The sequence below is a fragment of the Centroberyx gerrardi genome, chromosome 7, assembly GCF_048128805.1.
Source record: "Centroberyx gerrardi isolate f3 chromosome 7, fCenGer3.hap1.cur.20231027, whole genome shotgun sequence".
NCBI classification, from domain to species: Eukaryota; Metazoa; Chordata; class Actinopteri; order Beryciformes; family Berycidae; genus Centroberyx; species Centroberyx gerrardi.
Window position 1 is genome coordinate 9838819 of NC_136003.1, and position 11873 is coordinate 9850691.

General features: G+C 43.0%; 1 protein-coding gene across 2 annotated transcripts; it reads left to right on the forward strand.

Annotated features, from left to right (window-relative positions):
* The first annotated feature begins 3714 nt into the window (after nucleotides 1–3714).
* On the forward strand, nucleotides 3715–10971 carry wipi2 (WD repeat domain, phosphoinositide interacting 2). Of its 2 annotated transcripts, none has more exons than XM_071906375.2 (12): nucleotides 3715–3939; nucleotides 4779–4861; nucleotides 5628–5797; nucleotides 5934–6030; nucleotides 6628–6725; nucleotides 7300–7392; nucleotides 7547–7617; nucleotides 7777–7890; nucleotides 8039–8203; nucleotides 8702–8809; nucleotides 9014–9111; nucleotides 9376–10971. In XM_071906375.2, the coding sequence occupies exons 1-12, from the start codon at nucleotides 3866–3868 to the stop codon at nucleotides 9486–9488; spliced, it is 1284 nt and encodes a 427-aa protein (XP_071762476.1). In that variant the 5' UTR covers nucleotides 3715–3865; the 3' UTR covers nucleotides 9489–10971. The 2 variants fall into 2 exon arrangements, with proteins under 2 accessions (XP_071762476.1, XP_071762477.1); XM_071906376.2 differs by having other exon boundaries at nucleotides 7777–7884.
* The last annotated feature ends 902 nt before the right edge of the window (nucleotides 10972–11873 follow it).

Here is an 11873-nt window from a genome sequence, read left to right on the forward strand (position 1 = left end):
TCCTCTCTCTCTCTCTCTCTCTCTCTCTCTCTCTCTCTCTCTCTCTCTCTCTCTCTCTCTCTCTCTCTCTCTCTCTCTCTCTCTCTCTCTCTCTCCATTTGCAGATCCACTCATGCTTCCCTTCCAACAACACACACTCAAACTAAACGGAAAATTAAATATTACCCAACAATAACAGTGTGCAGGAGCCCTGTGTGCCACCGTGCAGCCTGTCTGTGAGACAGAGCAGATAGACTGTGCAAACAGACAGACAGACAGACAGGCGTTCAAATACAAATCACAAGAGTTTCCATGCTTCCATACAATGTGTGTTCACACAGAACACTGTAAGGTGTGATGTGAGGTAGGCTAAGTAAGTCCTACAGTGCGTAAAAAAAAAAAATGCGGTCAGTGTCGGCCAAAACGTAAGTTTATTTCGTACGTACGAGATAAACTTTGGCCGACATTGACCGCGAACTTTTTTTTTTAAACGTTGCCCTTCAGGGCTTCCGTAAATATCTCTAATTATTATGACTAGGCTAGTACTAAAATTGACTAGTCATAAAGCTAATTTAAGATATCTCTCATTACATTATGACTGTCCAAAATGCTAATTTAAGATATCTTTCATTACATTATGACTAGTCAAAATGCTAATTATAATAATAAACAGATGTCTATAGCTAATGCTATAATTCTAACACTGATGATAGACAGATGCCTATATATATCTGTCTATCATCAGAGTGGTACAGAGTAATGTTGTGACGAGCGGTGAACACACACACACACACACACACACACACACCTAGGAAGCGTGTTACTTAATTTTGACTCATTTTACATACATTAGTCTTGAAAGTTTGACTTTTAAATGGAAAAATAAGCGTTGTGCAACATTCCTGATGCATTGTATCTTAACCATAGACTGGAAAAAACATTATATATATATATATATATATATATATATATACATACATTATGTTTTTTCAAACATTACCAATAGAGCCAAACATTCTACAGCCTCAAAGTGCATTTAAAACTCCTGTTTAGTTGTCACATACTGTCAGCCTTTGTATCGACAGTCACAGTCAATCAATCTGAGAGTCAGAAAATGTCTTAACAGTGACATAGACACATAAATAGAGACAGCAACACGCAGCACCATACTGCTATCACACATTGTGTCTCTAATGTATTTAAGCTGCAAAATGTCCATTAGGGGTAAGAGGGATGTTAGGATGAACGTTTTTTTTTTTTTTTGCAGTGTAACAAATGCACCTCACCTAGTTGAAGTGACACCTAAACTTTTCAGGGGTTCAGCATTCGGTTTCAGAACCTCAGCCTATTGAATTATTCATAAAATTAATATTCTTATGATCTAGGGTGTAAATGAGTTGGTGTAAATACTGATGTACTCTGCTTTGATAATGTGAACCAAGTCTTATCATGCCAATAAAGCAACAGAGACAGATAAAGATAAATACATGTTCCAAAGGGAAAGAGGTTGATAACAACATAGACAGCAGCGCCCTCTGGTGTTTCATTAAGACATTGCAGCCTCTCAGGCCTCCTTTGTTTAGGTTGCTCCATTGACAGTGAATGGGAGATTAGTTAGTGTCTAATGATTTAATAGTGATATAGACCCATAATTTGCTTATGGGCAGTAGTAGCAGTGGCAGTAGTAGGCTGTGGAAAGCCGTAATGTCCACTAGTTACACTAGTGAGGGTCTTTTTGACTCTACTAGTTAACTAGTGAGGGCCAAAATGTTCACATTACATTATGACCAGTCAAAATGCTCATTTAGATATCTTTAATTACATTATGACTCCCCGAGGTGCTGGTACAGCACTGACCATAGCACACGACCCCTGCCACCCCCTCAACCCATGCTTCACCCTCCTCCCCTCTGGCCGCAGATACAGACAACTACTCTGCAAAAAAACACGCTTTGGGAGGAGTTTTGTGCACTCAGCAATCAGTGCCTTAAATAGCCTGGGCACACTGTAACAGACTTGTGTTGTTGTGATGTTCTTGTTTGTTTATACCCTGTTTTGAGCGTTACTTGTTTTGAGTGTTTGATTGTGTACAGACTGTGAAAGCAAATTTCCTCTATCGAGGACAATAAAGAATGAATCTGAATATGAATCTGAATCATATTCAAGATTCAGCAACACATTTCCCAGGCAAGTGCTTTTTTCGGCCCTCTCTTGCATAGTTTCTCTTTCTTTTTCCCAAAATCCCCCTCTGTCTCTCCCTGTTTATCTTGAAGCCACAGTATGTGTAAACCAAAGGCCATGCAGTATCCAGTGTGTTGTAGCTCTGCTGTGACAGACCTCTACTGGCTGTGTGGGGGAGAAGCAGCCACTGACTCCCTGGAAACAGTCAACTGGGCCAAAGGACACAGCCAACTGTTTTACAAGTAGGCAAACCTGGGAGCAGATCAACAATCTGAGTGCTTTAACCAACAAAAGCATTTCAAAATGGATGGATGGATGGATTTGTGCCATGCAATTTTACTGCCTTGCTCTATTGACTTATCCCATGTTTTTGTTTGTTTTTATATAGTTGTACAGAGTTGGTTTTATATAGTTTATTTTTTATATATCCACTATGTGTTTATGCAATGCTACTTCATGTAACGTTTGTCTTACATGAAGTCTTTCACTATCTTGAAAAGCCCTATACAAATAAAATGTATTATTATTATTATTTCATAATGCTTTTACTAATCACTGTGACTGCTTTCAATTAAATTTATATGAAAATAGGATTTAGATCTGTAAATGCTCCTTACTGGATCTTGATTTCTTATATAATATAAATCAGGTTTATCTGCATATATTAAAGTGACATTATTGGAGTCTACCTGCTCATCATTCATTCTATTTCCTCCTCCAGGCCTACAGCAGTTTCAGTTATTACTTTAGCCACATCCAATGAAGTTATAGGAAATGGTCAAACTATTACTTTAGCTCTCTCACATCTAGGCAAATCTACAAGCAGACCTGAGCAGTCAGGAGAGTGTAACTTTAGAGTTTATAGGCCTGCAGTACTGACACAGTTTAACAGTAAATCCTACAGCTGAGCTTTTGTGGTTACTCATTTTCTCGTCTTTTTCTTTTTTTTCTTTTTTTTTTGTGCTTTGGTCAAGGTGGCAGTCCACTTAACATTTTTCTGCTCTGAGATCCACACAGAAAATGATGAGCAGCTGTGTGTAGATTATCTTTCAATCAGTTCACAGTAAGTGCATTTGAGATTTCATCCAATGACTAATTGTTGTAAACACGAGCCACTCCGACATGCTCAGACGTGCAATTGAGCAAAAACATAGCCAAAGGCCGTGACTCACACCCAACTCACACTTCAACTCGCACATGAACTCACGCTCTGTCTGTCTCATTCCGGACTGGCACGGCAGTCTCATCCCTCGCTCTGGTAGTCGGACGCAGCCGCTCCGAGCCGCTAGAGGTCGCTATTGTACATGTTTTGACCACCTTTCTATTGAGAACATGCAGTCTTGTATTAGTTCACAGAGGTTAACTCACGTACACTTTGTCCCGCTCTTGGGTGCAATATCTCACACATGAATAGTATTCCCCGGGATACTGGCCAGGATTACATTTTATATCTTAATTATCCTTACAGTTATACTCTTGGAGAAACGACACTGGCTCTTTAAATGTGTCGCACGCTGCGGCTTCAGAGCATGCGTAGGAAGAGGGAGCAACAGCCCTTCTGAAAAACAACAACAATCACTACAACAAGGCTAGAGAAAGCGATGGCTCCGTGAAGCCCAACTGTTCTGCCTTTAATCACAGTACAAATTTCAGCCCAACTGCTGCTATTTCTACCGAAGCTTTATATATCGATGGTGCCGAGCCCATGAACTTGGCTAGTCAAAGCGGGGATGCTGGCGGAAGCCAGCTCCTCTTCGCCAACTTTAACCAGGACAACACGTAAGGAGGGCCGGGGAGTGAGCAGGGTAAATGGGGATCGGATGGCCTATGCTGTCAAGCTAGCTGACGTTAGCTAGCTAAGTGTGGACTAGTTTGGGTCCCTCACGGGTGGTTGAGCTTGATGTCAAATAGTTTGGAAGTGGTTCCGCAGATTTAAGATAACTACCACGTCACACGCTAACATTACGTAGCTAATTGAAACGGACAAACGTTTTTATTTCACCCGTCAATAGCCTTGCTAACTAGCTAGCGGTACCAGCATGGTGCTGTGTGCGCTAACTTTAGCTAACGTTCACACGCAGGTATCATGTAACGTGTAAGAAAGCTGAAGTGAAGATAGTTATGATTAATACGATAATGGTAGATGTGCGTAGCTAACGTTAGCATGTTTTGTTTTTGGTTGCAAGCGCTAACTAGTTGATTTATGTGAGTTATCGTTTGCTGACGCTGTGAGAGAGTTGTAACGCCAGCTGGGTTACTGTTTAACATCACATCTCATTCCCCTTTGATAGTATGTTTTCGTATGTAACGGACACAAGACATTCCGCTAAGTGTGCGGGTGACTGCCCTAGACCACAGACGCCTGGTGTTATTGCAACACCCCCTGTCGTGTGACCGTTGTCACAGTCTGACTACATCCTGTGACCGAGGAGAGTCTGAGACAGGGACTGGAATCAAGTCTGCTAAATCATCCCTCTGTGGTGTCTTTTCAAAGGGCTCCATGGGCTTTAATAACAATGTTGTATTTTCAATGAGTGTGTGTGTATAATTGTGTCATATCTTGCTGGAGTTTTGTTTGATAAATGCAGTTGGCATGTCTATTTCTATCTTTTCTATAGGTCCTTAGCTGTTGGCACCAAATCGGGATACAAGTTTTTCTCCCTGTCGTCTGTGGACAAATTGGAGCAGATTTATGAATGTAGTGAGTATCCCTCTAAGCCCTGTCCTTCCTCACTAATACCCCCATACCCGCTGTGTCTGCATCCTGCCCATTCTGTCAGTGGGCTGACTGAGTACAGAAGAGTATTGATTCATACTTGGTCTGTAACATCAGTTTTAAACGTACTCATTTTCCAGAAACATTATCACTATGCTGTAAGGTTATCGGCTTATCATATTTAATGCAAGCTCTCTAAGACAGGACACAATCACTGCATTAGAGCATCGCTGATACTTTAAATATTAATAAAGTTTGTCAGAGTGCCTTTTCTCCTTTCCCTGCTGGAGTTGATGCCTTGCATTGGTCAGAGCTAACACTGGTCCTCACATCGAGCTACCTCCTAATAATAGATCTACTTATATACTTGGATATACATATGTATATACGTATGTATATACGTATGGATCCAAAACTCGCTCGATCCATCCAACATGCACAGTGTGCTAGAGTGATGGCAGGTACGACTAAGAACCACATAAAGACTGAACACGCAGAGATGAGACTGGCACTATTCTTATCGTACAATAGAAAGTTGATCAAAGAGCTTAGTCACTTTATTGCTTTATGAATCAGCCTACTGCCTGTCCGTGGTTATTTATGTGGTGCTTTCCCTCGCACTAGTTTACATCCTTAATTATTTGAAACCAAATGATTACCACAAGGCCACATAAAGGTAGCAACATGACATCTAGCGACTGCAATGGAATGATGTCTGTGTTTGTGTGTGTGTGTGTGTGTGTCACCACAGCGGACACAGAGGATGTGTGTATTGTGGAGCGTCTGTTCTCCAGCAGCCTGGTGGCCATCGTCAGTCTGAAGGCCCCCAGGAAGCTCAAAGTCTGTCATTTCAAGAAGGGAACCGAGATTTGCAACTACTCGTACTCCAACACCATACTGGCTGTCAAACTCAACAGACAGGTAGGGAGACGGGGCAGACAGCCTCTGTCTGTCTGTCTCTCTGTCAAACTCTGAATGATGAATCAGTTCCGTGGCGTGGTTGATTTGTACTTACCTTTAATAGCGATGATGTCGATGGTGTGTGTTCCCTCTGCAGAGGCTGATAGTGTGTCTCGAGGAGTCACTGTACATCCACAACATCCGAGACATGAAAGTGCTGCACACCATCAGAGAGACCCCACCCAACCCTTCAGGTGAGACTGAACAATGGCGAGTGTGATGTCAACGTGTCGCCTGTGACACTGAGAGCTTGACGAGAAAAACTGAACCTGGCCCCCCAGTCAAAAACAATCTAAAGCAGAGCCTCTGTAATTCAAGTCCCTCAGTATAGAGGTGAATTAGACTAAAATACATTGAAATATTGGGGAAAAGGTTACATCTATATTGAAACGTGCATGTGTTCTAAAACCATGGATTTGATTTTCCTCAGGTTTTCCAGGATCTTTTTTTTTTTTTTTTTTTGGTTTGCCACTTTCTAATGAACAATGGTGTTTTCCTGCCTTTTATCATTATTTCCTCCTTTTTATTTTTGCCTCACTGCAGTCTACTTTACTCCTGAAACGCTTGTATTTCTAATGAGAAAAGAACAAAAATCCACTCATGGTGCCCAATTAATTAGATCGCTACATATTTGATTCAATATTTCTGTTTGGTTAAAAAGTCATTTTGGAATTCTGAAGTTCAGATAAATACGGTTCTGTTGTAATGTATTTTATCCACCTTTGCCTGACTGTGTCTGTTTATGTGTGTGTATGTGTGTGTGCTTGTATGTTTATGCGCTCTCTCTTCAGGATTGTGTGCCCTTTCCATCAGCAATGATAACTGTTACCTGGCGTATCCAGGCAGTGCCACGATAGGAGAGGTCCAAGTGTTCGACACAGTCAACCTGGTAGGTCAACATACTCACACACTCACACACACACACAGAGTATAGAATTCTCCACGACCATATCTTTCTCCTCAACTTGCTCTAATATGACCTTGTCTTGAAAGAAATCCTTTGCACCTTTTCTCTTCAACTCTTATTTCTTTACATGCCACTTCTCCATCATACATAACCATTCTCGACTCAGGAGCATTTTATTTCATCTGTGGTCGAGGTGCTGTAACTAATAATTGAAGCTTATTCTGAAGTTGCACTTATTGTATGGCGCTCTGGATAAGAGCATAAACTATAAATGAAATGTATATGGAAACTGCTGCAGTTCTATAGACCATCAGGTGTAGACAGTATGACAGACAACAAAACAGTGGGATCAGAATTTGGGCCAATCTGGCATACTGGTCTTGTGGGACACTGTCCTAATTGTCTGTGCACTGTTTACTTCCATAAATCACAGCTCACCCTCATACTTTGCAGACCTCTGTTTCTTTCTTGCTTTGCCAAGTCATATATCTCTAATAAGTGTGTATTTGTTAGTGACTGTGTGTAACACTGCGCTCGTGTATCTCTTTGTTTCCAGCGGGCGGCTAACATGATCCCAGCTCACGACAGCCCCTTAGCTGCTCTGGCTTTTGATGCTAGTGGAACCAAGTTGGCCACAGCCTCGGAGAAGGTAGGGCAATTACATTAGCCTGTTGTTCATGTGGCTGATTTGTTTGTGGTTTTGTTTTCCGCCTCAGCAAACAGGTGTTTCTGTTGCCGCTTCCCCTTCATGTCTCACTGGCTCCTTCTCTGCTGCGTGTCTCGTGTCTGTCACTTCTTCCCAGGGCACCGTGATCCGTGTCTTCTCCATCCCAGAGGGACAGAAGCTCTTCGAGTTTCGACGAGGAGTCAAGAGGTAGCAAGTTTTTGAGGATGACTCATCTGCTTCCGATTTTATTTTTCACTCTAATGGACTAGCCTTCATCTTGAGTTCAGTGCAATTCTGCCTATAGACTGACCAGACTGTGTTTGCCCGCCTCCCTGTACACGTGTGTTTATGTGCTCATTATCTCAGGTGTGTGAACATCTGTTCGTTGGCGTTCAGTATGGAAGGCCTGTACCTGTCGGCCTCCAGCAACACAGAGACGGTCCACATCTTCAAACTAGAGACGCAGAAGGAGAAGTATGTGTACGTACCTTCCTACTTCCTCCTCATGCCACCAGATAGTCTTGTTAACAAGGCTTCTGAGGCAGCTGGGCTGGTATTTCCTACTCATTTACTTGTGCTGCCTCCTAGAAACACAGGCTTCTCATATTTTGTGTGTGTGTGTGTGTAGGCCAGCGGAGGAGCCCACCACGTGGGGAGGGTACCTGGGCAAGGTCCTGATGGCGTCCACCACCTACCTGCCGGCCCAGGTCACAGAAATGTTCACCCAGGGGCGAGCCTTCGCCACCGTACGACTGCCCTTCTGCGGACACAAGAACATCTGCGCCTTAGCCCTGTGAGTGCACACACACATCTGTACACATCAAGACACACCAACAGGGGGTGTCATGAGATCACATCATCTGTCAATCAAACACTGTGTCCAGTACTGTGACGTCTTTCTCCTTGGATTTTCTGGTGATGAAGTTTGGCAGCGCTCTTGCTATCACTGCTCATGCTAACTACCCAGTTCTTCTATTTATTCCAAACTAACTGCTGTTGCTGCTTCTGGAAACGTGAAACGCATCACCGTTGTTAAGAACAACAAATGTAGAAGCTTTTCAGGAACTAACATAAAGATCCCCAGGGATCAAACTGAGTTTCAGTAGTTGAATAACAAAAGTCAGCTGAAGAGCCCTGCTGGCTAAAAAAGAGATGCTCAGTAATCACAGGCCCTTCATCATTATGGAAGCATTTTTCTAAATACTTTGTGGATTCTATATTCATTCTTTTGAATTTTTTTTTTACACAAGTAAGATCTTTGTGAATGTGTGTTTTTATTGTTTTGAATCAGGATCCAGAAGATTCCCAGGTTGTTAGTAGCGGCGGCTGACGGCTACCTGTATCTGTACAACCTGGATCCTCAAGAGGGAGGGGAATGCACACTTATGAAACAGCACAGGTAACACACACACACACACACACACACGCATACAAACGAAACATGCTGTTCTAGGCCTCGCTTACATACAGTGCTACACGCTGTCTGGATTCTGTACACACTTATACTCTCACACACACACAGAGTAAATGCAGAGTGAATATGAAAGATGCATTCTGTATTTTTGAGACATATATTGAATCTCTCTACTGTCACTGTCCTCAGATTAGACGGCAGTGCCGAGCCGTCCAATGAGATCCTGGAGCAGGGGTCACATGATCGCCCGCTCGTGGCCCAGACCTACAGTGCTGCTGTCACTAAAGGTACATTACACTCATATTCATGTGGAGTATTTCTTTGTCATGGTGAGATGGAAGCTCAGTGATGAATGTAATCTCTTTTGGGTCACATTGGCAAGATAAGAAACTCAAGTTTGGGTTCATCATTACCCGGTAAACTGTTCAGTTCAGTTCAGTTAAATTTCAGATGGAAGAGAAGCAAGAATTTGTCCTTGCTTTGAGACGTGGTATTTTTGGGAAAGAATGTAGTATCAGTATAGGATTTGACCCTTGAACTCTGTTTCCTAGGTTACTGCGAGGAGCAGGGCGCCGTGGGAGGGGCGGGCCTGGAGGACGACCTCAACGACCTGCGCCTGGAGGAAGAGAACGAGCAGCCGCCACTCATCCTGGAGACCGACTGACGGACGGCCGCACCCACCTATCAGAGGGCTCCTCTGGTGCTGCTATGAACATGTGACACAAGGGGGGGAGGGGCAGGAGTAAAGACGGGGGTGTATTTAAACGCTCAAGCGTTCAAGAGCCTGTCAGTCTATCTGTGCGTTTGTCTGTTCACATACATGTCTATCTTTTTCTCCCTCCCTCCCTCCCTCCTTCCTTCCCTCCCTCACTCCCTCGTTCCCTCCCCCTCAGTTTGCCCGTGCGGGCACAACTGAAGCTTTGCATGTACATGTGCCAACCGCTAAAAAAACATGCTCCAATGTGAAAAAGAGCGAGTATCTGTGAGCGTGCGTGTTGGACGTCCTATCAAAAAAAAATGTAGCTGTGTCTCCACTTCAGACACACACACAGACGCACGCACTGTGTTCGATGAAAGTGACGACGAATGTGTAAGTGCCTCTCTGCCCCATTGTCACGCTCGCTTCTGTTTGAGAGGGTGATTTCCTCCCATTGGCTCAATAAAATCTGCTTTCAGTTGTCGGATCTTAATATAGGGTGTGTACTATTTTTGTTTTGACCCTCTCTTCTCTCTTCAGTCACACACTTTCCTGCAAGGAGAAAGTGTGTGGCATCAGTCATCCGGTTTTCTCTCAATTTTACCTTCAAAAGAATGTTTTAGAAGCTTTTGGCATGAGGCAGAGGTGTTTGCGAGTAAGAGTGTGTGTTTGCGCGTGTGCTGGGACATCAATTGTGTGTGTGTGTGTGTGTGTGCCGGGCATGTACATTAGCAAAACGTTTAGAAATTAGCCTACACTCGCCCCCCGCTCACTTTTTACCCAATCAGAACAGAGGCTCAGTGGACCTTCCCGCCCGCTCTCCCCCCTGAGGCCTGCAGTCATTGGTTGATTTGAAACTCTGATATTACTGATTCTTCTTTTTTTTTTAATCTACGTAACCAATCGTAACCGATGATGTGTCATGCGTAAGAAAACATGCATGGTGTTGTTGACGTGGTACTGTGTCCATACATTGAAGACACTTGACAGACAGGATAATCGGGTCAGAAAGGAAGGAAGCTGTCAGCGTTGCAGCGATAAGCCTTCAGCTGCATTCCTGAGAGTCTCCTCCTCCTCCTCCTCCTCCCATCTCTCCTCTTCTCTGTACATTACTAGATGTGGCAAGATTATCTTATCGCTGTACCGTATTGTCAGGTTATGACCATGGATTCAAGTTTTTAGAAAAACTCTGGGATAGTCAATGGTTGGCCGGTGAGGGAACCGTGGGTTTTTAATTTGGTCGGTGTGGAGCTCGGGCTGAGCCTCATCAACCTGCTCCAGAACGCTGCATGATTCCCCCATGATCCTTTGGTGTCTGAGGCGGAAGCCGCTATAAAGAAGGACTAGTCGTGGGAATTTGGAGTGTCAGGCATTTTCTAATGATTTTGTATAAAAATGTGAAACGTTCATCTGAAACTAAAATGAAAATAAAATCCATGTTGATGTATGAGACGGGTGCCTTTTGTTCTTGTTACTCTGTGGCATCCCACTCACTTTCATACAGGAACAGGTGTTGGGACAATTCAATGAGGGTAGGGTTATTAATATTTACTATTACATGTGGCTGTATCACTATCCAGTTACAAGGTCATCATTTACACTCGTGTAGATGATGTCCTATGACTTTTTACTAGATTTCATTCTACAATAATTCCAAGGAAATGAATATATCATACCCTAGGAATGTATGTGTAGAAAGTATAGCCATATATGCTGTATATGTATAGCCATAAGAAGTCATATCTTTGATGAAAATGAAGCAGCACTTCATATGAAAAGCTCATTTTATATGATGATGAAATCGAGATACAACCAAAAGCCTAAATATAGTGACGTTAAGCTGAGATCAACATGCTTTTGCTAATAAACCTAAAAGGGATTTCACATCAAAACATGAGTTGGAGTTAAAGGTGTCAAATTTTGATTATGGGTCTTAATTTTCCACTGTGTTAAAATAAGCCACTTTTATCACACTGTTTTAATATTTATATTTAACTGTAGAACTCAAGATTATGCATCATCTCTTAGGCAGGCCACAACTCTCTGACTAGACAGTGTTCTCTTCTCTTGTCCATAAACACAGATAAAGGTCGGAGAGTCGAAAACATTTTCTCCACCTTCAAATTCTGTCCTATTCATACAATAACGACTTCGGGACTCGGTGTCACTTGCTTGTGCTTTATTAAGACTTGGCAGCAGGCAGGCCACACACACTGTTAACACACACACAGGAGCGACACACACAGGTGGGCTCTCTGTCGTTGACGTGAGAACGCAGCTTCACCCGCTCATCCCCCCCGGTGTAAAGACACTAACAGAGAGATGACAGAATACACACACATACACACACCA

What these genes read in the sequence shown, in the direction of transcription:
- wipi2 (XM_071906375.2), top strand. Translation starts at nt 3,866, where the DNA reads ATGAACTTGGCTAGTCAAAGCGGGGATGCTGGCGGAAGCCAGCTCCTC. An exon ending in GACCCCACCCAACCCTTCAG is followed by an intron (nt 6,031 to 6,627) that starts GTGAGACTGAAC and finishes CTCTCTCTTCAG; the next exon opens with GATTGTGTGCCCTTTCCATC. An exon ending in TGGCCACAGCCTCGGAGAAG is followed by an intron (nt 7,393 to 7,546) that starts GTAGGGCAATTA and finishes ACTTCTTCCCAG; the next exon opens with GGCACCGTGATCCGTGTCTT.